Source organism: Aspergillus flavus, chromosome 7 (assembly GCF_009017415.1).
Source record: "Aspergillus flavus chromosome 7, complete sequence".
Lineage (NCBI taxonomy): Eukaryota > Fungi > Ascomycota > Eurotiomycetes > Eurotiales > Aspergillaceae > Aspergillus > Aspergillus flavus.
Window position 1 is genome coordinate 2,799,497 of NC_092404.1, and position 26,950 is coordinate 2,826,446.

At 48.0% G+C, this 26,950-nt stretch overlaps 8 protein-coding genes across 8 annotated transcripts; 5 read left to right on the forward strand and 3 right to left on the reverse strand.

Moving 5' to 3' along the window:
- Positions 1 to 326: 326 nt before the first annotated feature.
- Positions 327 to 1,896, reverse strand: F9C07_13419 (RNA polymerase II transcription initiation protein; the record flags this gene model as incomplete). Its single annotated transcript, XM_041294973.2, has 3 exons — positions 327 to 1,551; positions 1,618 to 1,705; positions 1,767 to 1,896. The coding sequence occupies 3 exons, from the start codon at positions 1,894 to 1,896 to the stop codon at positions 327 to 329; spliced, it is 1,443 nt and encodes a 480-aa protein (XP_041150654.2).
- Positions 1,897 to 2,077: 181 nt separating this feature from the next.
- On the reverse strand, positions 2,078 to 8,377 carry F9C07_2146929 (DEAD helicase superfamily protein). The gene is made up of 12 exons (XM_071509209.1): positions 8,011 to 8,377; positions 7,855 to 7,954; positions 4,313 to 7,793; positions 3,262 to 4,244; positions 3,121 to 3,199; positions 2,996 to 3,014; positions 2,866 to 2,912; positions 2,729 to 2,800; positions 2,611 to 2,653; positions 2,493 to 2,558; positions 2,345 to 2,357; positions 2,078 to 2,283 (listed from the first exon to the last, which is right to left on the reverse strand). Exons 1-4 carry the CDS (start codon positions 8,244 to 8,246, stop codon positions 3,793 to 3,795), a joined length of 4,269 nt encoding a protein of 1,422 aa, XP_071367116.1. The 5' UTR covers positions 8,247 to 8,377; the 3' UTR covers positions 2,078 to 2,283; positions 2,345 to 2,357; positions 2,493 to 2,558; positions 2,611 to 2,653; positions 2,729 to 2,800; positions 2,866 to 2,912; positions 2,996 to 3,014; positions 3,121 to 3,199; positions 3,262 to 3,792.
- Positions 2,157 to 3,328, forward strand: F9C07_13418 (uncharacterized protein; the record flags this gene model as incomplete). Its single annotated transcript, XM_071507998.1, has 8 exons — positions 2,157 to 2,187; positions 2,243 to 2,283; positions 2,493 to 2,558; positions 2,611 to 2,653; positions 2,866 to 2,912; positions 2,996 to 3,014; positions 3,121 to 3,199; positions 3,262 to 3,328. 8 exons carry the CDS (start codon positions 2,157 to 2,159, stop codon positions 3,326 to 3,328), a joined length of 393 nt encoding a protein of 130 aa, XP_071367115.1.
- A 112-nt stretch (positions 8,378 to 8,489) lies between the features above and the next one.
- F9C07_2281228 (nuclear matrix protein) lies at positions 8,490 to 12,251 on the forward strand (the record flags this gene model as incomplete). Its single annotated transcript, XM_071510490.1, has 8 exons — positions 8,490 to 8,774; positions 8,807 to 8,885; positions 8,940 to 9,058; positions 9,109 to 9,792; positions 9,847 to 9,996; positions 10,049 to 10,362; positions 10,424 to 11,578; positions 11,644 to 12,251. The coding sequence occupies 7 exons, from the start codon at positions 8,490 to 8,492 to the stop codon at positions 10,848 to 10,850; spliced, it is 2,058 nt and encodes a 685-aa protein (XP_071367117.1). The 3' UTR covers positions 10,851 to 11,578; positions 11,644 to 12,251.
- Positions 12,252 to 17,591: 5,340 nt separating this feature from the next.
- Positions 17,592 to 19,511, forward strand: F9C07_2063677 (uncharacterized protein; the record flags this gene model as incomplete). Its single annotated transcript, XM_071508688.1, has 4 exons — positions 17,592 to 18,172; positions 18,233 to 18,370; positions 18,427 to 19,073; positions 19,132 to 19,511. The coding sequence occupies 4 exons, from the start codon at positions 17,592 to 17,594 to the stop codon at positions 19,509 to 19,511; spliced, it is 1,746 nt and encodes a 581-aa protein (XP_071367118.1).
- Positions 19,512 to 20,787: 1,276 nt separating this feature from the next.
- On the forward strand, positions 20,788 to 21,243 carry F9C07_2229982 (copper resistance protein Crd2; the record flags this gene model as incomplete). Its single annotated transcript, XM_071509853.1, has 3 exons — positions 20,788 to 20,947; positions 21,001 to 21,096; positions 21,158 to 21,243. 3 exons carry the CDS (start codon positions 20,788 to 20,790, stop codon positions 21,241 to 21,243), a joined length of 342 nt encoding a protein of 113 aa, XP_071367119.1.
- A 1,126-nt stretch (positions 21,244 to 22,369) lies between these two features.
- Positions 22,370 to 25,422, forward strand: F9C07_13413 (vesicle coat complex AP-2, alpha subunit; the record flags this gene model as incomplete). The annotated part of the gene is made up of 4 exons (XM_041294964.1): positions 22,370 to 22,821; positions 22,935 to 23,269; positions 23,326 to 25,253; positions 25,315 to 25,422. 4 exons carry the CDS (start codon positions 22,370 to 22,372, stop codon positions 25,420 to 25,422), a joined length of 2,823 nt encoding a protein of 940 aa, XP_041150659.1.
- A 91-nt stretch (positions 25,423 to 25,513) lies between these two features.
- On the reverse strand, positions 25,514 to 26,950 carry F9C07_1907894 (alanine racemase family protein). Its single transcript, XM_041287317.2, has 2 exons — positions 26,945 to 26,950; positions 25,514 to 26,690 (listed from the first exon to the last, which is right to left on the reverse strand). Exon 2 carries the CDS (start codon positions 26,588 to 26,590, stop codon positions 25,742 to 25,744), a length of 849 nt encoding a protein of 282 aa, XP_041150660.1. The 5' UTR covers positions 26,591 to 26,690; positions 26,945 to 26,950; the 3' UTR covers positions 25,514 to 25,741.

Consider the following 26,950-nt stretch of genomic DNA (forward strand, 5'->3'; position numbering starts at 1 on the left):
ATGAGACGCACTTGTTCATCTAGGAGCTGGAGGTCTTGTTTATGGTATACGGGAAAAGGCTTCGAATTGTTTACGAAACGAGAGTTACAAATTGCTGAAAGTATGTTTGTAATGCTCCTGGAAGCTCGACAGGGTTTGTATTTAAATGAACCACTAACTAGACTACATATGTGATGAGAACCCCAGTATAACATGCTAAATTCAATCGTTTTCGCAGAGTTCCCATTAACGCCAGACTTACACCCAACCTCTTTGCGCCTTTTTTAGAACACCATCTGTTCAGAATGCTAATGCCAATCATGTCCCAGTCCGTGTTTTGCACTAATCTATTTCCTACTCCTCAAGAAAGCTGCAACTTGCTCATGCCTCGTTACAAAGAACATCCGCTTTCGATCTGATTTCCAGACGAGAACCCCGATCTCTTCAGCGTACCGACATGGAGCCTCATATTCTGCCAAGCTAACGAAGTCCTTGAACAAAAAGCCAGGGGTTGCTTTGACGCGATCTCGTTCCAGTTGCCAAAGCCGAATCTGATCAGTGACAGTCGGGGGCAGAACGGATGGCGGTATTCCGGCCTGATTAGACGTAGATCGGGAGACATTATGTTTGCGCATCTGAGGGTGAGCGTGGGTAGCCAGATACGAGATAATTTGGTCGGCAGTGATACCCATCTCTATGGCGCGGCGCACCGACTGGCGGGTAATTTTGCCGGTGATCAGGTTGGGAAAGCGGTATTTAAGTGTAGTGAAAAGTGCAATAAGAGAGATCTGCAACGGCGAAGAGGTATATGCATACAGTCGGTAGTTTGTTTCGACGATGATGAATCCAGATCCCGCCTTGTTTGAGCCTGTGCCAGAGGGACCGGAGAGGGAACCTGAAATGGGGTTGCTCAAAGCGCTGGAGTCGGAGGTAAGAGTAGTGGCGAGGCGAGTGGGGTAGAAATGACTGGCATCCGGGGAATCTTGGTAGACAATGCCAAAATCCGCCAGGTCCGTCAGAGTACGGAGTTGGTTTGATGTCAGGTGCTTCTTATCGTATGCTTTTCCAAGCTCCAAGCTGCTCAGCAAGAAAACGAACGAGAGGACCTCCACACTGCTCATTCCGATTGCGTCCGCGCTTTCAACATAGAGCATAAGGATGTGCCAAACTTGGGTGCTGACATCCTGTAGAACAAAAGCGAATCCATCTTGTGTGATCTCCACGCGACGATCCCGGATTTCGACAAGATGCCCAGCCTGCAAAAGTTGCTTCACGCCTTTGCTCAGGTTTGCATCGCGCTGAATACCAAGTCCGCTGGTTCCGACCATGTATCCCAATACCCCCTCCCACTGACGCCGGGCGTACTCGTCCAGTTCAGCTATGGAAACGGCTGCTCCATCTGATATATGCCAGAGTACACCAAAGGACTGCGTCTTTTCAGCGCCCGTCAGAGCCTGACGGAGCGATGAGGCAAACGGATCGGTGACTTTGTACGCACGAACGTTATCTGTGATCACGGTGTTGGATAGAATATGGAGTCGACCCAGTATTGACAATGCATTATCTCGCTCCCTTCGCGATAGGGCCCGTCAGCCATTCAATCCGTAAATCACGAGGGTTTTCAAAGTCACCACTCACTTCAAGCTTTCTGCCTTGACCCAGGCCTCCAGATCTGTTGCTGGGAGAGGGTCTTTAAGATATAGAAGCGCCATGACGAAACATTTTGCTAGATTATCCGTTATTTCCCATTACCACAAGGTGTGTCAAGAGTAGAAGCAAGTGCGCACCTAGGTCAGGTAACATGCGCCTGAAGATGGCGAGGGCGGTAGATGGCTGCTGGTAGAGCTTGTAGAAAGTCGTTCCAGGCAGGCTTTCCAGATAATCAAATGGACGGGAGGGAGCGACAGCCATGGCCATATTGCCTGCGGGTAAAATAGAAGCTGTCACCTCAGCAACATGATGTGAGCCACAAAGGTTGGCTGAGGCGCGATACTCCGTATACGAGAGATCAATCTTGATGGGAATGGATAAGATTTGCTCCGGTGACCAAAGCGGCTTCGGAGCGCAGTCCGAGGTGATCATCACACGGGACTTGTTCTGTATAATTTAACTACTATATTCTTGTCTCCGCAACCTTCTACGTACAAATCTTTTTCACCTATAGCTTCCTTGGTAAAATGACGGCTTTGCGATTTGTTAGATCGGTGAGTAAGTACAACTGCTATTGCTTCATTCCTTCAACTGATGTTATCGTTCCCCCTAGGTCTGGGAGTCCTTTCGGGCTACATCGGGGCTGGAGCCTCGGTAAGTGACAGAATCCATGGCTATGAAGATGTTGTTACTGAAACTTTGTTCGCTGTGAAAGACTATTAGATAATGTAAGGTCTATCATACCCCATCTGCCTATCTCGATAGGATACAGTGGCATCAATCTTGGTGAAGAATGGGAATTGTTCATTCCGTTAGCTTTCGTAAACATTGACCACAAGCTGGGATTTTACTAACGGTTCTAGCTTCGTGTGACTGCCGCGAAGCCTGGTCTGGTGAACTTTGAGCTAGATATACAGAAAGAGCATACGGTAAGGGTTCAATCTTGAGTATGGCGACCCAGTCGACTAACCTTCGAGACAGAATCGTCTGAACATTCTCCATGGCGGTACTATTGCTAGCATGGGTATGCAAGCATGACCACATATTATTCTTGTCTCATCCTGGTCATCCCACTTACAGGCTTTCATTGATGTTGCAGTGGACCTTGGCGGTTCTCTAGCTGTCGCCTCGCGTGGTCTGTTTGCTACGGGAGTGTCGACCGATCTCAATGGTAAGCTACAATACAAGCCACATTGATCTCCAACGTGCAGTATGAGTCTCTGACTGTCGATTTAGTGACGTATCTGAGCTCTGGAGGTAAAGTGGGAGATAAAATTTTGGCCGTATGTTAATCAAGACCCGATGCCTGAAAATTAACAGGCCCAACATTTAGCTGCTGGGTCCGCGCATGCTAACATCGCTACAGGAAGCTAGCTGTGATAAATGTAGGTTCCTCAGTCATCAATATATCAATCCAATTATGCGGGTCGTATAGAGACATTCATAGTCGCCCTTTCAGTCACTAAACGCAATGTCTAACTCATTCAACAGTCGGCAAAACGCTCGCATATACATCTATCAAATTCATCAATAGTAAAGGCGAAATTGTTGCCCGCGGTAGTCACACCAAGTATGTATCCTTCACGCGATTTAACCACATCGGGGATAAGAACTGCGCTAACCCCCCAATAGATATATTGCACTCGCCTGGAAGGACCCGCAGAACATCGTCGAGGAGCTTGGCGGGCGGCAGTCATGAACAGAAAGTGTTATATGGTGAAGACTAAACATCAGGTCATTCACCTATATATATACTTGGACCCCGCTAGGGACGCAAGCGCTGTTATTTATAGACAGTATAGAAACTACTAGTTGATATTACGCGCAAGCTACGAGTTCTTCAGTCATCTCGCATAACTATATTAAGCTAGCCGTGGGGCTTTTTGCAAGCTACCCATACAACGAGAGCGTTATCAGATACACATTGCAAGGCCAATTCACTGTAGTATGTAGCCAATAAAAATCAGAACTCGAACAGTCGTCTTCCAGCCTATTCAGTTTAAAATCCCGCCATTTTTATTTTTATACCAACAATCATGAAAACACGAAGGCACAACGCCACGATCATTGAGCATTTTACAACTATATCGAGTCAATGGTCTCACGATCCTCAATCATTACACAAGACAAAAAAGCACTTGTACTACTTGGACCGCAAGAGATCTACGCCCCGGTGAAGACGTGTTCGTGCAGAGGGTCTTCATCTGGTTCTTCACCTGCACCAAGCATGATCTCGTCCTCATCCACTAGACCTTCTTCACCATTGGGCATCGCATCCTCAACCATAATATCTTGCTCGCCTATTGCCTTGAGCTTAGCCTGGGTCATTTCGAACACGTATTGGCCAAGATGTTCCACCCCTTCCATCGGTGTGCCTTGAATCTCATCGTCCAGCGATCGCGTGGTAGGAAACATTTCGCCCGGGGCAAGCATTAGCTTGTCAGGGCGTTGAAATAATAGGTCAAATGCTGGCTTAAGCTCATAGCACGACTCAAATACCTCGCGCCGACCTAGTATGTAAAGGCCCAGGCGGGCACGAGAAAGTGCAACCGTTAGACGACGGACATCACGTAAGTAACCAACAGTGCGAGTTCGTGTGAGCGAGAGAATTACATCTGTAGCTCCAAGTCAGTAAAGGGCTTCGCAAACAAATTCACGAAGAGATAAACGAAATTCGACTTACAATCGTTTTGTTCGCCCTGATACTTGTCCACGGTAGTCACGATCTTGGGCATGCCGAACAAGGCATTCTTGGCACATCGGTGGTTCAAGACATCCTTTATCAGCGCTGTTTGACCCGCATAGGTAGCAAGGATGGATATCTTCGACGCTGGGTAGCCAAGCAACCGCATGTATTGAAAGAGGGCTACGGCGTATTCTGCTTCACCCAGGTTTTGAATGAAATGAGGAGTAGGCTCCCGTTCACCTGCGCCCTGGTAATCAGGAACGTTGATGAATTGGTAATCGAACTGAAACCCAGCATTCGCCTGCTTGAACTCATCGGCTGTCTCAACGACTGGTAAATCTCCCAGTTGCTTGTAACGCCACCGAAATAGTTCCGCGATGCTCCGTCTCGAACGACCCTGCTGATCCAGTATAATTACAGGGACACCCAGTCTTACCAGGCGAAGGAAAAGACTTTGTTCAAAATGCGCGTACTGTCGGAATGCAAGGTTTTGGATGATTGGGGAATTCTGAAGATGATCGCCGCAGAGTACCACGCGTTTCAATGGGAGCTGGCCATCCTTCATGGTTTGCAAGGCGGAGGGAATGAAGCTTTCGATCTCTGTGATCTGTGCGGCTTCTTCCATCACAACATTGTCATAGTGAAAGCCAAGATCAGCGATCTCCTGACGGCGCATTGCTGCATGTGTGGATGTCATTGCAATGATCCTGGCCTCCTTCACCAGGAGGTAATTAGCCTTATCTTTCGGTTGCCGTAAGATCTCAAACGGCCGGATATCTTCTAGCTCTGAGAATATCTTGTCGATATGCCGTTGGCAACCTTCTGCTACATCTAGCACTGCTTCCTTAGGACTCGAAGAGTCGAATACGGGCTGCGGGGCATTGGAAAAGTAAGCATGAAATGGGAAGGCTGCAATGATCTCTTCAAGAGAGATATTTTCGGTGCGGGCCTGGTCCCAGAACTTAGCCCATGCAGGCTGGATATAGACGGTGTTGAAGTACCCGGCGGTCTCGCAAGAGTTTCCATGGGCGCCCTGTGCTCCAATAGATGATGCTAACCGTGTAACTTCAGAGAGATAAAAGTTACGGTTATCGAGGAATGATTCAACCCGGCCATATTTGCTATAGCTTGACTCAGTCTCCAACTCTTCTTCACCGTGACCAAGGCGCAAAAGGTGGCGTTCGTCGATATCCAGTGCGACTATCTTTTGGAAAAGTTGGTTTAATGCCTGGTTGCTGTGCGCAACCAACAGCGTGCGCTCATTGGGAAAATTATGGTAAAGGTTATTAATGATTTGCGTTGCAACATCCGTCTTTCCAGTTCCGGGAGGTCCGACAATAATAGTCAACCCAGGTTGTGTTCCAGATGCGATGGCTTCCACCTGAGCTGGTGTAAACCGGACAGAGTTTAGTTTGGGCGCATCAACAGGGTAAGGGCCTGGATTAGGCGGCTTATATGTTGAAACGCGGAGTGAGTAGGACGATTTGTCCTTCTCAGTTTGGTCTCTCCGCCGCTTCTTGGAGGCATTCGTCGAAGGCGTTTTTTGGGAATCTTCGACGTATTCAAGCACATATGGGGGACCGAAGCTTGATGTCTCCTCGCCAGAAGGCTCAATTGTTGTCCCCGGGAAGCTCTCTATCAGATGCTGCCAGTCCAAGAACGTATCGCGAAAATCGACTGACTTAAGTCTGTTCGGCAATTCTGTGTAACGAGCCCCTGCAGGGTCCCCATAGCCCAAAAAGATGTCCTGCAGCCAGGAAGGAAGAGCAATGTCGGAGACAATGAGCCTTTGCATAGTCTCCAGTATAGACTTGAAATTATTTTCCCTCCCCTTTCTCCTTGCGACTACGTTAACCAACGGATAGATATCTGGCTTTCCCTGCATGCTGCGATCTTTGTCCACTTTGAAGGCATCAGGGTCAAGGTTAACCAAGAGTCTCCTGATACGTGGCCTCGATCGATGCCCATTGGTCTGCCCCGAGACGGGTTCGCGCAATGGACGGCCGTTTTCATCAAGTACCTGCACAATTTCCGCTGTCCTGAGGTGCGTTAGGCTGGGGCTATCAGTTAGGGTTGGGTCCTGGAACGCCATTTTGTTTGCAGCGCCAGGCTGCACAGCCAGAAGGAAAACCACGTCGTCGGGCCGGAGCGACTCCCATTCCATCCGGACGTGGTCTGCCAGCCTACCAACCTCAATCACGATCTCAGCTCGGACAAAAGCTGGATTTGAGAAGCCAACCTTCGGGGGCGCAACCTCGATGATAGCAGGTTTCGAAATAGGGATAGCCATCCGGGAGAATCCATCAAAAGTCAGACTTTTGCCGTCTCGACTGGCTCGGGGCTGCATACGCTTGACAATCGTCTCCATATCTTTGCGGATCTGGAAGAAGGCTTCGGATCGATACAAGAGAAACGAACGCCATAGAAAATCCCCGAGGCTCAAGTACTGAAGATTCAATTTTGGAATTGCAAGTGGCTTAGATCCGTCATAGGTTTCATTCCGCAGTAAAGCTGGGTCGTAAAGATTTTCTTCCGTCGGAACAATACTTAGGCGTGATACAGCATCCTGGAATGGTGCCTTGCGCTCGTAAAAGGACAAGAGTATTTCTAGATACAGATGGCGATCGGGCGTAATTTGACATTGTTTTGGATAGTCTGTCCGAAATCCGAGATGTGAACAAAGGCTTCGGAGCTCAGAGTCGTCTAAAGAAGATAGCTGCCCTTCCAGCTCCGGACGCTGCTCAATTGAACCGTAATTTGACAAAGCTAGAATCATCAATTTGTCCTTAAAGTATTTCATGGAAGTTCGCTGCAAGTGGGCTAGCTCCTGGCAGTGAGTATCATACACTGCCTGGGGTGACAGACTCTCTCCTGTATAATCATCAATTGAAAATGTAGCGAAATGTTTTAATAGATTATACAAGTCACGGAATAGCGCATTCTCCGAAGAACGGTAGAGCTTTGATAAACGAATGACTGGTAGAATGTTGAGGTCTTTCAGCAAAGTGTTGACATATCGTCTCGTGGGAAGTTGACTTTCTAAATCCACTAGGAATTCAAGAAACCTCTCACAGTAACGCAGGTTATCTACCTGGTCTTTCTCCGTGCCGTTCAATCTCTGAAGAAAATCGAGAAGCATTGTGTAGAGCCATGACCGGTCAAACCTCATCTTTGCTTTGGCCGCTTCGTCTGCTGCGTCATATCGCTTCGCGGCAGCTCTCCATGCTTTCTTCAACGTTGGGCCCTTTCCGAGCACCTGTTCTCGTGCATCGTCACTCGAGAGATTGTGCCAGATTGAAATTGAAACCAGAGGTGCACATTCCTTCCGTATCAAAACATTCTCGAGGGATTGAAAAGAGCTAATTATGAAGGATACGATGGACAGGCGCGACGATGTAAGAAGGGACTGGTCGATACTCATGGATAGAATTCGATGGAAAAGGTTGGAAAAATCATCCGGTCGGTCGGAGAAGATGTCTGGATGTTCTGTAAGTAACTCGCACAAGATTGACAATATCCAGGAAAAAGGTAGACGCACCCCATATCGGTAGGTGTTCCCGCTGCTTGACAGTGACAATCAGCGCCAGCAGCAGTACATGGTAGTTCGAGGCATCTTCTGTGTAGGTCGGCCAAAGAAACCTAATGACCGGTTAGTCGAGGCATTATATCACGAAGCGTACTGAGTGAATGCGCACTTCTCTAAAATATTCAAATTTTCCAATGTTAGAAGTGAGCGAAAGTTGAAATTGTCCGCTTCGAGGGGGTCCCATATATCCTTCTTAATGACATCCTGCTTGACTTTCCGGACCTTGGGTGTCTCGAGCCAGTGAGTTTTGGCTAGCTGCACCCACACGCTGTCTTCGCGAAAATCTTCAACGCTGGGCCTGGAATCAAGGCCGTGCGCCATTGCCTGACGTGATTGTAGGCCCATTCCTCGACGTTGGGTTTGTATAAAAAAGCACTCCGCGCCCGAGTCGGATTTATCTGCGCAAGTGGTCCGTCGCGGCGGGATGGGAAAGCTCCTGGCGCGCGGCTAAGGAAGTTGCTTCCAGCGGCTAGAACCCGCAGAGCCGCAACAATAGCCCCGTGATCCTATATTGTAGCGGAAGCTCCTTACAACACAATCTCCGCGGCTCCTTCATCCCATCTTTACTTGGAATTGTCGCTCGCAAGGATGGCCGACGAAGATGTTGAATCGATACACGTCTATAGGAGATTAGTTGATAATCTTCTTACTCGAGCCGAGCTAGTCAAACTGGATAAGCAAATCGAACCTCCGTTGACAGAAACACACCTAGGAGAAGCGATCTGGAAAGTCGAAGGCGATGATGAGCAGGTTGCGAGCCGGCTTAGTCAACAGACGCAATTTGCTGCAGTTGAGATTGCATTTAGGGAGAGGTTTTACAGTCTGCTTGTAAGTGGCTTCAATGTTGCGATTGTCTTTCTGGCTACTCATGGAGTTCAGTAATGGCTAATTGACACTTAATGTAGGCCACTACATCCATTGATGAACCGTCCTTTATACAAATATGGAATCTACTCGACATAATATCAATCTTTTCGGATAATGGTTGGTTGGAATTTGATCTCGCGGTTGAGATGGTAAATTCTGACGTGTCCACAGAACAGTGTGAGCCCGGTCTTATATTTTGGCTGATTGAGGAATTACTTGATAGCCAAACTATTGATGGCTGTCGCAAAGTTTTTGACTATCTCGAGTCTCGAAGAGAACGAAATACCAAAGTATGTACAACTCGAAACCCCTCTAGCGCAGCTATTTGACACCGCCGAAGAAACACTTTAAGCAGAAAAGTTTAATCATTTTGAGATCCTGCAACGAGTTGCTGCGGAGGCTTTCGCGAGCCGAAGATACTGTATTTTGTGGACGTGTCTTTATCTTCCTCTTCCAGAGTTTTCCGCTAGGAGACAAGAGCGCCGTCAACCTTCGGGGCGAATATCATACCGAGAATGTCACTACTTTCGACGAAATCCCTGAACTCGACACCAGTGTGTCAGATGAGGCGGATGTGGTAATGTCTGACGAGCAGGGACCGCCAACGACTACTGAAGGCCAGCAAGAAAACAACGATACTGAAGCGCCGTCTATCGCGGATCCTCAGGCCCCTGTTCAAGATCAACCGGCAGCCCCGAAAGTCATCATTTCGCAAGAGGAAGGTGTTGATGAGAAGGCAAACGACTTGAACAAGCTCTACCCTACGTTCTGGGGCCTCCAGGCATATTTCTCTGCTCCAACAAGGATATTTGACCCCCAACACTTCGCCACATTCAGGACGGGACTTGAGGCCACTCTTTCTGCCTTCAAATCAGTTAACACAGATCTTGAAAGTTCAGGCACGAGCAAGACGTCCGAAGAGCTTCGAAAATCCAACAAACGGAAGAGAACTTCAGACGGCCAGGAAATTGCAAGCAGTTTCAACCCGAAGTATCTGACAAGCAGGGATTTGTTTGACCTTGAGGTAGGTTCTTTGTCGGGCTTTCTTTCGGCAGCTTGTGCTAACTCCCAAATGTAGGTCAATGACACAGCGTTTCGGAGGCATGTTCTGGTTCAGGCGCTTATTCTTTTGGATTTCATGCTCTCACTTACTCCTAAGGCCAAAGCAAAGCTAGCCGAATTGACTAACAAATCTGTACTCTACGGTTTTGTGTTGAATGAGGACGATGTAGGGGACACCCACCGATACTTGGATTCATGGATTCTGTTAACAGTTGCAGGCTAAATGGGCAGTCAAGATGAGAAAGGCGATAGAAGAGTATCTGCAGGAAGGCGTCGGCGGAAAATTCTACTATCGAATGGTGGACACTGTTTTGTCGAGGGACAAAAATTGGGTTCGTTGGAAAGCCGAAGGCTGTCCCCTGATTGAGAGACCTCCTGTTTCTGTATCGGACTACCTCGGTGCTCGTGAGCATGCAACTAAAGTCTACGCCAACAAGCGCCTTCGGTCTTCACCTATGGGCTCGCTAAATTTGAACTTCCTCTCCGAAGGCGAATCACTGGCCGGTCTTGAGAGGCTTAAGGAACCTCAAAGGTAAGCACACCCACGGATCATCATCGGAAACCTGATTAGTTGCCAGCTGACAATACCGAAGGTTCGCGGTACCTTCCTCTGATTCGTTTATGATGGGCATAATGGACGATGAGTTAGATATGGATACTGCCCAGACGAAGGAGGATAAAGAGAACGCCACACGCGCTAAAGCGAGCAAGACTTGGCGTGTATTAAGACTTTCGGCTAAAAGCAAGCTCGCGGCGTTCGACAAGATTGAGGATGGCAAAAATCTAAAGCTGCTTTTTGAGGCCCCACAGCCTTCCGAAGGCACTCCCCAAGTTCTTGAAGGCACCCCTCAGGCCCATGAGACGATGACGAAAGCCTCAACCGAGGGCGAGTCTGGTGGTTCGGGGCATGATCATGGGTCTAATAGCTCCGAACAAGGAAATGTCACTGTTGCCACCGAGAAAGGTTCAGCGGACTCGAAGGACGCAGCAGCAGCAGCAGCAACAACAACAGACACATGAAGAACGCCACGCAGGCGGCCAGAGAACGCGTTATCATGATTGGCTCTCTGTGGCGCCGGAAAACGAACCCCTACGATCCTGATCGATGCTGAATTCGCTACACCAATTGATGATTTCATGTGCTTGTATGCGTCACTGTCACAACGCTATGCGGGAGTCCTGCAGTACCGTAAAATATGAAAGGGGCATTAGTATGCGGACTGAGTTTTCTGGGAAGAGTTGGGGCGTGTTCCTTATGACGAGACGTGATGGGAGATTACGGCGGGGGATTTTAGCCCTTTTGATTGGCCTCATCTGATGACCCTCATCTGGCGTGCAGTTTAGTCCTCAGCGTGGCGACACCCGAAGTTTTCCCCGCCCTATTAGATACTCTGCAAGCAGGAGCAACTCTTAGGAGCTGAGGTCCAACAGGGAGGCGACAACCGAATAACGAGAGGGGTAAGGACATAGTAAGGGTACCGCTGACCGGAAATTGGAGGTTTCCTGATAATCCACTTCGTGACCTCAAGGAGGGGTTTAATTCCTCGTAGCCTGAGGTGCGAGGATGAATTTGCCAGTGGCCACGGTTGCTGAGACCGGCTCAGGGAGCACGCCGCCGGACGGATAAGCTACGGGCGAGGGTCCGAATGTCTCGGGGATCAACAACTCTAATATTACATGGACGTACCTGCATAACCGTGGATCCCGTTGTACTATCTATCTATCTATCTATCTGCTACGTAAGAATCGTAAGTATACCACCCGAACTTGCTGAATGATTTCTCCCTCCTTACTTTGAAATGCCCCTTGATAGCTGTCATGCGAGATTACAGTGTGATCACTGGGTCCAATGGAATCCGGGTGATCTGATACGCCACGTTTCACCATCCTAACTCGGGAGACGCTTGATCCCTCTGTCAACCTAATAGTTAGCTTTTAAGTAAAATTAAGTGACTACCCTAGGTCCTGAAGGAACAGTTGTTGCTAGGTCTGCAAAAATGTACGGAGTACGATGTATATACATACTTAGGGCTATTTCCTTTGCTAGGGGAGTGCCTATCTCGTATCAATATCCGGGTATATCATCTTTCGGTTCGCGCTGGTTCTGTTCCGGTTCACCTCTTACACTTCTGCCCACGTCGTTGGGGTAATGATTACTACACAGTCGGAGGGTCATGACTCGTTCAAGTCCGAACCACGGTGGAATTGACCTGTATATAGACTAAATCTTATAGTATCTCTCCAAGCGAGAGAGGTCCCAGCTGAAAAGTTTAAAGAATAATTTTAGTGAAGGGAAGCAAGTCCTCCACTGATGGTGTTCGCATGTCTTTTCGGTCAATTGTTCGGTTCCTGTTCGAGAAATGCCCTTTTATTATTATTCTTTTTCTTCTTCTTCTTCTTCTTCTTCTTCTTCTTCTTCTTTTCGTCAGGGGCTCTTCAATCTATTCTATCAATCTGTGCAAGTGATAATAAATTAACATAACAGAGGGCAGCACGCAGGTTCTGTACGTACCTACCTAGGCACGGTATGTAAAGTACCTAGGTCCGAAACCTACGGGAGTGTAGATGTCTGGATGCGAAGCTTCTGATTCGTAGATCGAGGATACAGGCAGTTCCTCATTCGTCCTAAAGGAGACAGTGGAACGTGGTCCACGGATGGAATGTCAGGGCTAAACGACGTTTCACTGTTACCAACCGACCCGCACAGACACTTTTTCCACAATGGTTCCCGCAGGAACCTGCATCGGAGATGATACGTACCAATCGCGCAATTGATTTTATACCGACAGGGGTGCCGCCATGGAAAAAATAAGTATGAGGCCCTGACCATGATAAACTTTGGAGTGGTGTGTATGTGCTATGCATGTATATTGTATACATGCATTTTATTATTATTATTATTATTATTGTTGTTGTTGTTGTTGTTTTTGTTGTGCTTATTTTCCTCCTTTCGCTTCCTTTTCTTTTTCTTTTTTCCACCCCCCTTTTTACCCGCCCTTCTTCTTCTACCCGATTTCGTTTACTAGTTCTAGGTAGTAACTTCATTGGATTCGGAACAATTTGGCCGAAATCTGGCACCCGAACCGCAGCGCCAATTGTTGGCTTGCGTAATGGGATCGATAGCAGTATCCACTTATCAGCGGGAATTGTTTCCACCGTCCAACAGAAGCAGTAAGAGTCTTGAGATGATGATGTAGTTATTCTTCGATTCGAACCGCAGTCCGTCGAGACCGAATGAAATTAGAAGGGGCCGCCAGCATTCTTGGCATCCACGAGAAGCCTTGAAAGAGATTAAAGTTGCTCCTCCCCATCCTTCTCACCCACTCACCTTCGATCGGCCGCGATTCCTGGGATCTCCTTCCCCGCACCCACACGATGGGAATGAATGTTGATTACTCTCTTCAGCTGTGATCGTCCTCAAGCCCTCAGAGGATGATCCACTCGACGCTTGCTTTTTCACAATGTGGCTCTTGCATTCCAGCTGAGAGTCATGCCACTTCTCATCTCCATGTATCCACATCGATGTAAGCGATTCCCATCCTCTCCCCCCAACTTATCGGGTATACCGAACAAGTATTTCCTAGAGAAAAGTCCGTTTTCAGATTTTTCGGTGGAAAGGGTGGGGTTAGGAGCGGGGGGGATTAAGGGGATAAAAGAGGTGAAATCGAAGTACTGTAGGAATCGTAAAAAAAAAAAAAAAATTTAAAGGTATAAAGGCAAAAAGGCAAAAGAAAATTAATAATAATAAAAATATTCAAACGGCACATCCAATGCAGTCGTCGGAATCTCAATTGAGAGTTACTCAGTCCCGAGATTTTGCCTGGAACATCCAGTCGGGTATTTCCTTAGTCCAAGACAGTCAGGAGTTGACTGGAACTATTGCACTCAGCCATCATCACTACAAATCACTAATCCATACAGAGTACGGAGATACCTCCCCTTATTCCTCAATCGGGAATCATCCGGTGCGTCTATTGTTTTGAAAAGGCAGAAATATTAAATAATAATTAAAGAAGAAAAAAATATTAAAAATCGGATCGAATACAACAAAATAAAATAAAGAGAAGAGAAAAAAAAAAAAAAAAAAAAGTAAATTGTAAAAACTAAAACCTGACAGAGGAAGAAGACATGGCAGAAAGAAAGCCAAGATAAACCGAGGAACTACTGCATTACGCCGTTTCGATCCTTTCCATAGGTTTCTCACTAGCTGAGCGTTATGGTCAGCATCGGATGGGGATTAAACTCCGGTCTAGGTGGTCCTGGAACTACCCGAAGCCTGATTTCCTTACTCTCTCTTATTTTCTACTACGATTTGTGTTGGTGTTTGAGGGTATTCTAAGTACACGGATACCTTTCGCGTGAAGGCACAGAAATGCCTAGGTACAATGCTAAGGCAATTCGATTAAGATCCCGTCGTAACTTGAAGACTCCGGCATATACTAGTAAATACCCTACCTGTATCTCTAGGTAGTATACGTAGTAGGCACCAGGGAATACTAAGGTACCGCACGGTACCGACTTTCGGAGTACACGACTCATGCAATTTATGATGAAATTTATATTCATGCCAACTGACATGAATCAATTAGTTGCAGCCACTTCTGCATCGTCGGTAGTTGTGGCAAGATTAATCACAGCGTGTAATAATATTACGGCTTATTATTGATCATAGTTAAATGTATATATCATTAACCCTCCCCCCCCCTCTTATACAATTCAGGATATAGAGATAAGTCGACAGACAAACAGACTTACGTGAGTACATACATACGCTCATCTGTAGGTACACTTACCTTCATCGCCCAGTGAGTTTTGTACCTTGGGCTAACTTTCAACGTCCATTAGCCCTAAATACCTAAACAGGTCAAGTCCTGCTCCTGACTCTCATTGCTGGATAAATGCCCCACTGTCGTTGTTTCCACCTGTCGGTTCCCCTATCTTCAGAACCTTTTTCCTATTCTTTTACTTTTACTTTTACTTTTTGTTTTTTTATTTTTTTATTTTTTTATTTTTCTTCTACCAGCTTTCTGTCCCTTTCCCTTTTACCTGTTCTTCCATAAATCTTATTTCGGTTTCCAACATCTTATCTAATATTCACGTACGTTACCTTTAATTTGCTTTGGCCCGTCAAAACAATACATTGGTTCTCATCTTCTTCTCTATCCACTTCCCTCCTCCAGTCTCATTTCCCTGAACTGTTTCATGCAAGTTGTCTCGGTGGAGCCAATGGAAGCGTTTACTAGTCTGTCCCGGCCAATTTGTCCCCCTCTTCTAAGTGGAGAGCACATGAGGCCGCCACTCAACCGAGTCAACCGTTGACTGCACGATTTTTAGCGTCACGCTCGGTTCAAAGACCGTTCAGGTCGGCCAGTGCATGGTCCGCTCTCTGGTCTTTCCTGCACTCGTCTTCAATAGCACTCTCTTTTCGGCCGCAGGAGGCTCGAAACTCGGAAACATTCTTCATTTCCTCCGCAAACCCTGGCTATCTCTTAAACTATTCTGAGATAGGCATGGTGGTCTTACCTGCTGCTCCATCTGGTGGCCCTCTGGCTAGCATAGTACGAGAAGCTGTACGTACCACTGCTACGTATACGGTCGCTCTGTCTTTACTGCGCGCGCCCTGAGATGGGCGTGCACCCGAGCGTGGTTGACAGCGGACCCGGCTAGTAACGGTCGATCGATCGTCCTCGTAGGTGGACTCGTCCTATTACTCTGATAGACTTATATTCCATCCTGCGAAGGAGAATGAAGAACTTCTCCAGCTTGAGACCAACGGTTATTTCAGATTTTCACCCGCATCCTGCTTTTCCCTGACTCCCTGCGGACAACTTCTGCCCGAGAGAGTTACTTGCATGTGTATCCTCTTGGGATGGACGGATGGGAGGTGGGTAGCAGCTAAACTAAGTGGTTCTTAGGCTGAGGACTTGGTCCTTGATCTAACCCGGTCTCCGGCGGATTATGGAGCCAACGCACGACTAGCGCTGTCGGTAGCCCTTCCACATGGTGCACCAGTGCTCACTAAAACGACATTGGTGTCGGATGAGCTCCAGCCAGCAAGGGTCTATTTACCCTTCAAACAACGGTTGGCTAGCCAGGAGGATGGCTGTGGGTGTCGGACTAGGGTGTCCCAGACTCGTTGACCCGCACGGTGCGATGCGATGGTTTTGGTCGCAGGTTCCACTTCGGAAAATTTACATGCAATCATGACTGTGAATTGTAAACCTCCGCTGAGAAGACAGGCGACCTGCGTTGAAATGAGCAGTTAGTCGGACATACTTGCAAGTTGGATCGTGAACCATTCCTTACCCCTTATCTAGTCCCTTTACGCAGGGCTGCGGCCGTCTCGGTCCATCTGACTCTGTTTGGATGCAGGTGGAGTGCTCCATCGCCACTTTAGCTTCGGCGTAGTCATTCTTGTTGCTTCTTTCCCTCCATAGTGTATATCGTTTATCCTGGCAAGCTCTCCCTCCCTCCTCTCTCATTTTTATTTTTTATTTTTGGAATTTTTTTATTCGTTTTTTGTTCTTATTTCCCTTGTTACTGTCCCTCACTGAAGACACTCGTTACTTCACTTGAAGCTCTTGATAATTTGATATACGCTCGGGACAACTCTTGAAAGTATCAGCTTGACAATTCTGTTGGTGCTGTCATCTCTGGGAGAGTTTACCGGTCAGAAGATTAGGTGACCACCATCAGCGTTGCTACAACTGTTGGTTCTAGCGCATACGATACGACGTTAGACTTGAACCCGTCGAGGGAGATCCCCAGTCACTACCCAACCTTCTTTCCACCCACCATTCCCACTATTGCGTCTGTTCTTCTACTCCTTGTGATCGTTGGCTGCCACCCTTAATTACTACCGGGGAATAAGTTAACAATCGTAGCCTGGTGTGAGATCTCCGTGTGCCGAACTATCAATCTGTGGCCCTTTCAAGTCTCTTAATCGTTTGCCCTCTAAACAGCTGGCCTCTTATTCTCTCTTTTCCCTTTCCTCTCTTCACTTACTTTTATTTTTTCTTGTTCTTTTTCATTATTATTATTACTATTATTATTATCTTCCATTTTCTAAAGTTCAGTCTACGCGTTAGTATCTCGTCTAACGTTTGGGTTAACTCCCTGTATCAAAAAGAGACAGCTATTCGTCCCCTGTCTCCGCCGGTCCCGCATCAATTGGTGACAGTTCCTTCGTGCCCGTTGTTGCATTCTTAGCACTACCTCAAGGTGGCCAACGTGGAAGATCCGGCGGACCGCTTATTGAACGTGATCAGGGCCGTCGTTCAGGACTTCTTTCCTCGTCTTATTTCCACTACCTTGTCTGTCTTTGTCCTTCACCCACTTGGCCGAACATCGTGGGATCTTTTCTATATTGTCCTCCTTATATCTAAGCAAACACCGGCACTCAAGAGACGGATCAACCCCATTCCGTGCAGCAGTCCCAGTTCAAGCTCACACTGGGCATCTCCATCATTGTCTTGAAGAGGCATCCAGGGGTCAACGTTTGTTCTTCAACAACTGGAACAACTTGAAATTCCTCAGAATCTTACGCCACGTCCTGTCTTCCGTTTATTGACGCTCTTGGTTCGAAGTTTAGGGCTCAGGAGACTCTAGTCTTGACGGGCAGTATCATTAAGCATTCCCATTTACCTAACCGCGGCTATCTCGATATCAGTGATCTGATACATCGAGTTTGGGCTGCTGATCTTTGTTCGACTGAATCCTTTCGCTACTATATGGAGTAAGGAAGTTTATCTCTCCAGTACCATGTCAGTCAGTGGACCTTGTATCTGGTTGTCCTCTTTGCCACCTCCGTCTAGTTCTCATTTGACTGCAATTACGAATTCTTGGTCGACGCCTTCTTGGAACGTTGAACAGGCTACATCAAGGACAAAGGCAGTCTCCCCTGAGTTGCCCAGATCGTTGGAGAAAGAAAGCAATTCAGCAAAGACGCCTGTCGACATGCAGTCTGCCGTTATTAAGGCTGAAAATGCCTTCCCAGCTGGAGCGCCCGTGGGTCAATCAAATTCGGTTCGATACTCCGGGGTAGAAATGCCCTCGGATTCCTCGGGAAATCGGAATGTCCAAGCTGATGGTGACGCTTCGTTGTCCCGAATGAAACTCGAAAGACTGAACCATAGTGAACCACTTCTCTCTATTCCTCGAGGGGGGTCTAGCCCCCAAGCCCCAAGAGAGTTGACACCAGAAGCAAGAACAGGAGACCAAGAGGAACAACACGATCACGAGAAGGACAATGTGGAAGCAGGAGCTTCTTCGGACGATGGAATAGGGTCGCCGAGAACAGCATTAGATCCTAAAACAGAGAAGAAGAAGATGAAAAGATTCCGGTGAGTAATCGGGCATGATATAGTCCAAAATCCATGGAATCCGGCTGACGAAACTGGAAGACTCACACACAATCAAACTCGCTTCTTGATGAGTGAGTTCACTCGTCAAGCACACCCTGACGCTGCGCACCGAGAACGATTGTCAAGAGAGATACCTGGGTTGACACCGCGGCAAGTTCAGGTTTGGTTTCAGAACAGGTACACTTGCAGCTCTCTATCACCACCACAATAACACACTAATGCCATTATTATAGACGAGCTAAGCTCAAGCGGCTTACCAGCAATGATCGGGAGCGAATGTTGAAATCTAGAGCACTGCCGGAAGACTTTGATACTACTCAAGTGCTAAGGACTCCTTTCGATAACAAGACTGCGTCAGAAACACCGGTTCCGTTTCCCTTTTACCATATGACTTCTATTTCGGGCGCTAATGCATCAAAGATGCTACTGACGGACGGACTTCAACGGCTCAATGACGACGACTATGTGATCTCGCCACTAAGCTCAGCTTCGACAACAACAGGAAGTGGCTTCCCCTCTACTGCCGCTGATCGGAATTTGGAGGGCTATATGCCAAATGGCACATTAGCAAATCGGGCTGCGCCAACACCCGTCCCCGATCTCCAGAGACACAACCGTAGTGCCTTCCCATTCTCAAGATCTAGCAGTTTTTCCGAGCCGTCCTTCAACCCAAGCCTGCACTTTCCTGGCCGGTATTCTCGACCAGGCGAGCCGGTCAGTCACCCTGGTATGCCATACGGTCGGCGACCAGTGGATTATGGAATCAACCGGCCAGGCACTAGTATGGTTGTTGGATATGATGGCCATCGACAGTTGGAGGGTTCCGTCTCACCAACAGGACAAACAGATCAACCCATGGCATATGGTATGGACGGTCATAGTATGGATTACCTTTATACCCTTTGTAGCTGTGCTTGAAACTGACTTCTTGCCGATAGGCCAGCAATTACATAGCTACCAACATTCGCTCACGATGCCTGCCTCGAAAGGATTTGGTGGGCTCGACTTGAACTCCCATATGCAACCGCACGGAAGACACATACCTGCACTGCAATCCCTACCGGTTTCAGAAGCTCCAGACTATCGACACTATTCATACAGTCACCATCCATATAGCATGAGCACTGCTATGCCATACACACAAGCCAATGCATCCAGTATGAGCCTTCCTGCATCGTTTCCCTCTGACACGGGTAGTGCGTCACACGGATCTGTTGGCGGCTCTACTGAAGACCGAATTAATAATCCACCGCAAGCCTTGGACCCCTTGAGGACCAAGTTTAGCAACCAACCATTCGAGTACTCCAACTATCTCTGATCCCAGAGCCTGTTGGTGGCAGTTTTACTCCCTCCTCTACTCCTGCTGGTCTCGACTTCTTTTAATCAGTCCTTCACCCCTGGTTTATATCTTCCTGGGCGGTTAATACTTTTATATTTGTTTTTTTTATCTGTCGCTAGTATTGTGTGCTACTTGGCGTTCGCATCTTCATTCCAGTACATATTTACCTAATTTTGGTCTAGGTCTATTACTGTTGTTGTGTTTATAAGGAGGGGAAAAAATTCTGTTTGCATAGGACTCGCTAGCAGTTGTGCTACGAGATGTTACATTGGCGTTTATTATCCTTTTCCCCCCCACAAGGTTATCTTCAACCTTCCTCTTTGCTTTTCACCTCTGCGCCTTTTCACACTTTCCCTTTTAATCCCAAAAAATATTTCTTCCAGATACGAGGGGTGTGAGCGAGAGGTTCAACTTGTTGTTCGGGGGAATGCACCTACTGATCACCTTTGACGTAGGGTTTGTCTGCAGTATATAGTATATTACCTTTCTGATTCTTGAATTCTACTCAGGCTAATTTGAGGCTTTGCAATTACCCACGTAGAGCTACTAGTAGAGAGGTAAAACATACAGCATAGAAGACGTCACTCGGATGTAGACTAAGGTGAAGCTATAAAGTAGGGAAACCTGTTAATGGCGTAAGGTTTCAAGCCGTACTCGATGTATATGCGAGACAGACTTAGGTAGGTCTATAAGGCATCCAACACCGACCATGACTCAACTTGGGACTATGTCGGTGCCGAACCAGTAGGCATCGAAAGATTGCAGGTTACTCGACGACTTGATTGCTTCGAAGCATCGCCTGAAGAAAACCGTCAAATCAGCATTGAGTGAAAGTAATCCTGCGCCAACGATGACCGATGGCCAACAACAGGCGTTGCATGATTGGTGACGGTATCACGGGATCCCAGCCAGTCGACCAATCAGCGTGCAGACATTGCTAATTGCTTTTGTACTATAATTCGGGGTTAGGAAGTATAAAACTCAAAGAATATCCAGTTTCTCTATGATCTTTCCTATCACTTTCTCCTTCTCTATCAGCAGACAACCAATATAATCATTGGGATCTATTTGACTTGATCATCAAAATCGTCAATTGTCTTTTTCTGTGCACTAAGTCTTCGAGCTCGACTTGTTCATTTTGATTAAGCATCCGCCTCGGCTTTACGTCATACATCTAGAACCAAGTACTACCAGTTTCAAGGCAAAGACTTCTTTTCTTAGTGTTCTATTGTTACCAAATCGACGAGAATACACAATGGTTCATCCTACTTCCACCTGTTGTAAAACCTCAGGAGACGGGTCCTGCGTTTGCGCAGCTCAAGCCAAGTGCTCCTGCGGCAAGGAGAGCGCTCTTCATTGCACCTGCAACAAGGCCGCAACCGAAAACACTATCTCTGGGGCTCGGTGCTCATGTAGTATGTTTTTCCTCACCAAATTTAGCAGTGTATGATCCCTAACGCTTTTCAAGGGGCCCGCCCCGCTGGACAATGTACCTGTGAACGCGCACCGAGTGAGAACCATCCCGTATCGGGCGAGGCTTGCGCATGCGGCAAAAGGCCTTCTTGTGAGTTATCTTGTAGAAATTGGCTACCTGTAGCTATTTCACTGATGTCAAACTTTGTTAGCTTCCTGCACTTGTGAGAAGGTTGAAGCTATCGACGCAGCCGTCGAGAGCATTGAGACAGATTTCACGTCCCGCTTCCGGTCGTAATTGTTCTTTTCACTTTTATTTCTCGGTTGCTATTTTGTCTTGTTTGTTTTTTATCATCGAATTCATTCCTAGAGTTCTTATAGGGCGTTGGGTTGGTGCTCGGAACTGCATCATGACTTATTGATTGTATTGCTATGAACGATTTGCATCAGCAGTGGTTATGGTCCTGCCAAATTTACTCATTAGAATAATAAAATGGATGTTTGCCCCATCCAGGGCAAGTGAAAACCGTCTCCGGATAGCGGGTAGCTCTACACACTGAATATAATTTCACCCAATGCTTCAAAGCTTATGAAGGCTAACGGTAGAGAATATAAACGCTCATAATCGTGCCAAATCTCCAACCAAGTGTTTTTGACAGCCCCAGGAGCAGGATGCAGGTATTTCCCCACATACCATGTGGTTTTAGCAGTTTCCTCCGCCACTTCCCGAAAAAGAAAAACGAAATCTTGTTTGTACTGCTAAATTGCTTCCATTACGGGTTCATTTTCCCGAGGCTTAATTCTTGCAGCTGTTTACATATACGGAGACACCGCCACAACGCATCAACGTTTTCCCGCACTGGCGGAATATCCGCCGGCTCGGCCGCGGAACTGGCTCAACCCAGAGAGGTGGTTGCTTCGCTCCTTAAAAGAGAGACAGCTGTTGGTGAACTAATAGCTGAATGCTGGGCCTTTTACCGGTGTACGAACTCCTTCATTCGACTTGGATTCCCCGACGCTATCCTCCGTTTTCTTTCTTGTTACGCTGCTACGGCCACCGATAACCCCGCGCCGACTTGAACTCCGTCTTGCCCCTTGTCGCGTTATCTGATCCCCTCTAGATCGCTCCGCACCCGAGACATACTGCACCAAGCTTTGCACCATGCTTTATGCACCTTAGAGAGATTTGACAGAGCGCTGGAAAATACATAAGTCAGGGTTTAATTGAGGCAGTTAGGATATGCTTTTATGACGCTGCCCCACTGACTGAATTCACCAACGTGGTGTCTTTGCTTTTTCCACATACGAAATAGTGAGGAAGGACGGCAAAACGGGCCTTTCTCCCGCCGGAGACGAATTGGTATCTCATTATTAGCACAGTTCTCGGCGGTTCTGCTGGCAATATCTATGCTGGATCAGTCAACATGTCGTCTATGCGAGGCTTAGTCCAATTTATTGCCGACTTGCGAAATGCTAGAGCGCGCGAGTTGGAAGAGAAACGGGTGAACAAGGAATTGGCTAATATCCGACAAAAGTTCAAGGGCGGAAGTCTCAATGGATATCAGAAAAAGAAATACGTCTGCAAATTACTCTATGTCTACATCCAAGGGTACGATGTTGACTTTGGTCATCTGGAAGCCGTCAACTTGATCTCTTCGACCAAGTACTCGGAGAAGCAGATCGGGTACTTGGCCGTGACTTTGTTTTTCCATGAGCAGCATGAGCTGTTGCATCTTGTTGTTAACAGTATCCGGAAGGATTTGTTGGATCATAATGAATTGAACAATTGTTTGGCGCTGCATGCCGTTGCCAACGTCGGTGGTAGGGAAATGGGTGAAGCGCTGTCAACTGATGTTCACCGGTTGCTGATTTCTCCGTACGTTATGGTCCCCTTCACTTACTTCCTCATCTCCCCGCTTTTGGGTTGACTTTTGTATCTTGGCTTGATATGCTCATCCGGGTTGAACTAAACTGACACATAGCTTACAGCACATCCAAGGCCTTTGTAAAAAAGAAGGCCGCTCTAACACTCCTCCGTCTATACCGCAAATACCCAGGTATCGTGCAGATCGAGTGGGCCGAGCGGATAATATCTTTGATGGACGACCCAGATATGGGTGTCACCCTATCTGTCACCTCCTTGGTCATGGCATTGGTCCAGGACAAACCAGAAGAGTACAGAGGGAGCTACGTTAAGGCTGCTCAGCGACTGAAGAGAATCATAGTTGATAATGATATTGCTCCGGACTACCTCTATTATCGAGTGCCGTGTCCTTGGATTCAGGTCAAGCTGCTACGGCTGCTGCAATATTACCCACCGTCAGGTATCACCTGCTCTGCCCTACGACTCGTTTTTCTTATCCTGACTAATGTAACACAGAGGACAGTCATGTCCGCGAGATTATCCGTGAGTCTTTACAGCAAATCATGAACATCGCTATGGATACACCGAAGAACGTCCAGCAGAACAATGCGCAAAATGCCGTGCTCTTCGAGGCCATCAACCTCCTCATCCACCTTGATACTGAGCACAGCCTCATGATGCAAGTCTCGTCACGCCTAGGCAAGTATATCCAATCGCGAGAGACGAATGTTCGGTATCTTGGCCTCGAGGCTATGACGCACTTTGCAGCCAGGGCAGAGACTCTTGATCCTATAAAGAAACACCAGAACATCATTCTTGGATCACTTAGAGACAGGGATATTAGCGTTCGTCGCAAGGGTCTGGACCTGGTTTACAGCATGTGTGACACGACGAACGCCGGCCCAATTGTGAATGAGCTTCTACGGTACCTTCAGACAGCCGATTACGGAATCAGGGAGGAAATGGTACTGAAGGTTGCTATTCTTACGGAAAAGTATGCTACTGACGCTCAGTGGTACATTGACATGACCTTGAAGCTCTTATCTTTAGCGGGTGACCATGTCAACGATGAGGTGTGGCAACGAGTGATCCAGATCGTGACGAACAATGAGGAGCTACAAGCCTATGCGGCGCACACACTTCTCAATTATCTAAAGACCGACTGCCACGAAAGCTTGGTGAAGATCGGATGCTACGTCCTGGGCGAATTTGGACATCTTATTGCGGACAACCAAGGCTCCAGCCCCATCGAACAGTTCCTGGCATTGCAGGCTAAGATGATTACCAGCACCGACAATACCCGCGCGATGATTCTCTCATCTTTCATCAAATTTGTTAACCTCTTTCCTGAGATCAAGCCCCAGCTGCTTCATATATTCCGGCTGTATAGTCACTCTCCCGACTCAGAACTTCAACAACGAGCTTTTGAATACCTGTCGCTGGCGACACTTCCTACCGACGATCTTCTGCGGACAGTTTGCGACGAGATGCCGCCTTTCTCGGAGAGAGCATCAATTCTCCTCTCTCGGCTTCACCAGAAGACGGCTGGCACAACCGATAAGAAGACCTGGGTTGTGGGTGGCAAGGACGCCAATCAAGATCAGAAGGAGGTCCTTATGGCGCAGAATACCGGGCTTAAGCGTACATTCACTACGATTGTCAATGGCACGAGCACTGGAACAAACGGCACAGCGGCATCGCCAGCATCTAGTGCAACAGGGGACCTAGCAGGACTGGACCTCAGCGCTTCATCTGCTCCGCCTCCCCCGAATATGGCCAGCGCAGCCCATCTTACGCCGGACTGGGATATTGGGTACAACCGATTATATTTCAAGGAGCAAGGTGTGCTGTTTGAGGACGCTCAAATTCAGGTTGGCCTGCGATCTGAGTACCGTGGCCATATGGGCGTGGTGAAAATTTACATCTCTAACAAGTCGTCCTTTCCTATTGGATCATTAACGACGACGTTAGACAACCGTGCAGCGCCCAACCTCAAGATAGACTCCAAAAGCTTGCCCGAGCCTTCGGTTCCGGCTGCCGGTCAAACCCAGCAAACGTTTTTCTTTGAGGCTAATGGGCCATTCACTGATGCACCTACCATTCGCATCTCTTATCTTGCAGGTGCCCTTCAGGCCTATACGTTACAACTTCCCGTCCTCATGCACCGGTACATGGAGCCGTCGACCTTGTCAGCTGAAGAATTCTTTAAACGGTGGAGACAGATTGGTGGGCCACCCCTTGAAGCACAGAATACGTTTGGGGTAGTAGCAAAAGCAAAGGACATCAACGAGTCGTTCACGCGGCAGACTGTGGAAGGATTCGGCTGGAGAATCGTTGACAATGTGGATCCCAACCCGAAGAACATTGTGGGCTGTGCTGTGTTCCATTTTGGCACCGGGAAGACAGGATGCCTTCTACGACTGGAGCCTAACTATGAGAAGATGGTGAGCTCTCTCAGCGTCCGAGGGAAAATATAAGATAGCTGAACTGACATGCTTTCCGTAGATGTATCGCATCACCATCCGAGCCACACAAGAAGCCGTGCCACAAGCGCTGGCCAAGCAGATGGAGCAGAAATTGGCGCAGGGAAGTACGTCCGATCGTTATGCATAGCCTACGGTACTGGGGTCGGGACTTGCCGGTTGAAACGTAAAGTTTATAATGCATCTAATTATGTAAATCCTTTCTCACTGTCTTTCCTATTATTCGTCACCTTGGCAGGAACGCGAGGTAGCGACTTGTATTTATTGAATACTGATATAAAGAGGTATATATTTTAACATCCGCAATGTACTGTCACAGACACCTATTATATACACCAGTAGGATGCTCCATTTAAGGCCTCATGTGCTTCTATTGTCTGATTACCGGGGGCCCCCTCTTGAATGCAAGGTTCATAAGTCATAACACAGCCCAGATCCTACACCCATATTTAGATCACCTTCGCCTGGTCCTTGGGCGGCCTCTCCCCGAAGATGGTTGTTCCCACCCGAACCTCATCACTTCCCAAGGCAATAGCGCCCTCAAAGTCCTCACTCATGCCCATACTCAACTCCAACCGGGCATCCTCCCCCTCCAGCTTCAACTCCCGCACAATCCGATCGCGCGTCTCTCGCAGGCACACGAAGTCCTCATTCTCCGTCTCAGGCGTGGTCGCCTTCGACCTTGCAATCGCCCCAATCGTCATTACCCCCTGCAGCTTAAGTCGTGGACACTTCTCCCGAATGAAGCGACAGAGCGACACCGCACCAGAAACAGGATCGACTCCGGACTTATTCTCCTCCCCGGAGGTGTTCACCTGTACGAACACCCGCAACTGAGACTCTTGGTCGGTGGCGCGCAGCTCCTCCGATCGCTCCCCCCATCCTTTGTCCAGGAGGGAAGCCTTCTTTTCGGAATCGACACTCTCGACGGCCCAGAGACCCCGTACGTCCCGCGCCAGCGTCACGCACTTATTTGACTGCAGCCCGCCGATGAAATGCCATTTGATGGTAGGCGGGAGCAGCTTGGACTTCTCTTGCAGCTCTTGCAGATAGTTTTCGCCGAAGTGCAGGTGGGAGGCGGGCGGCTGGTGAAGGGCAAGGACGTCGGCGGCGGGCTTGAGTTTGGAAACGGCGATAAGCCGGATGGGTCTTGATTCCGTGGCGGCTTTGGTTGCGGCTGCGGTGACGCGCGACGTCACCGATCCTAGGTTGGAGAGAAGAGTGGCGGTCCGGGCGGGGGAGGCGGGCATGACGGTCGGTTGTTGCTGTTGATCTTGTGGTGGTGGTTGGGAGGTCATTGCAGGGTCTGTGTAAAATAGAATCCAACTATGAGTGTTGCTATCAATTCGGGGTTCACGATGCCGATTTTCGAAGGGGGTGTATAGCGATCTGAACGAACTATGCGTATCAACATGGGTATATCTCAATATCAGATCTAAAATGGAGTTTCCCGAGGAGCACTGAAGAAGCGCTAGCCCCAACTAGGTAGGGACTGACTGCGCGTGTACACGTGACACGGGAGATCGGCTCCGAGAGATTCCGTTCCAGAAGATCTCAGGTGGTTTAACTTTTCTAGGGATTAGTGTAGCCTATCCGGGGAAGCCGCACACCGTTTTCGTCCATTTCTGCAGACGATTTATGAGGTCACTCACTAATTC

Coding starts and splice junctions, on each gene's coding strand:
- F9C07_2146929 (XM_071509209.1), bottom strand. CDS start 8,246: ATGGGCCTACAATCACGTCAGGCAATGGCGCACGGCCTTGATTCCAGG. Junction 7,955..8,010: donor AATTTGAATATTTTAGAGAA/GTGCGCATTCAC, acceptor ACCGGTCATTAG/GTTTCTTTGGCCGACCTACA. Junction 4,245..4,312: donor TCAGGGCGAACAAAACGATT/GTAAGTCGAATT, acceptor TTGGAGCTACAG/ATGTAATTCTCTCGCTCACA.
- F9C07_1907894 (XM_041287317.2), bottom strand. CDS start 26,590: ATGACCTCCCAACCACCACCACAAGATCAACAGCAACAACCGACCGTC.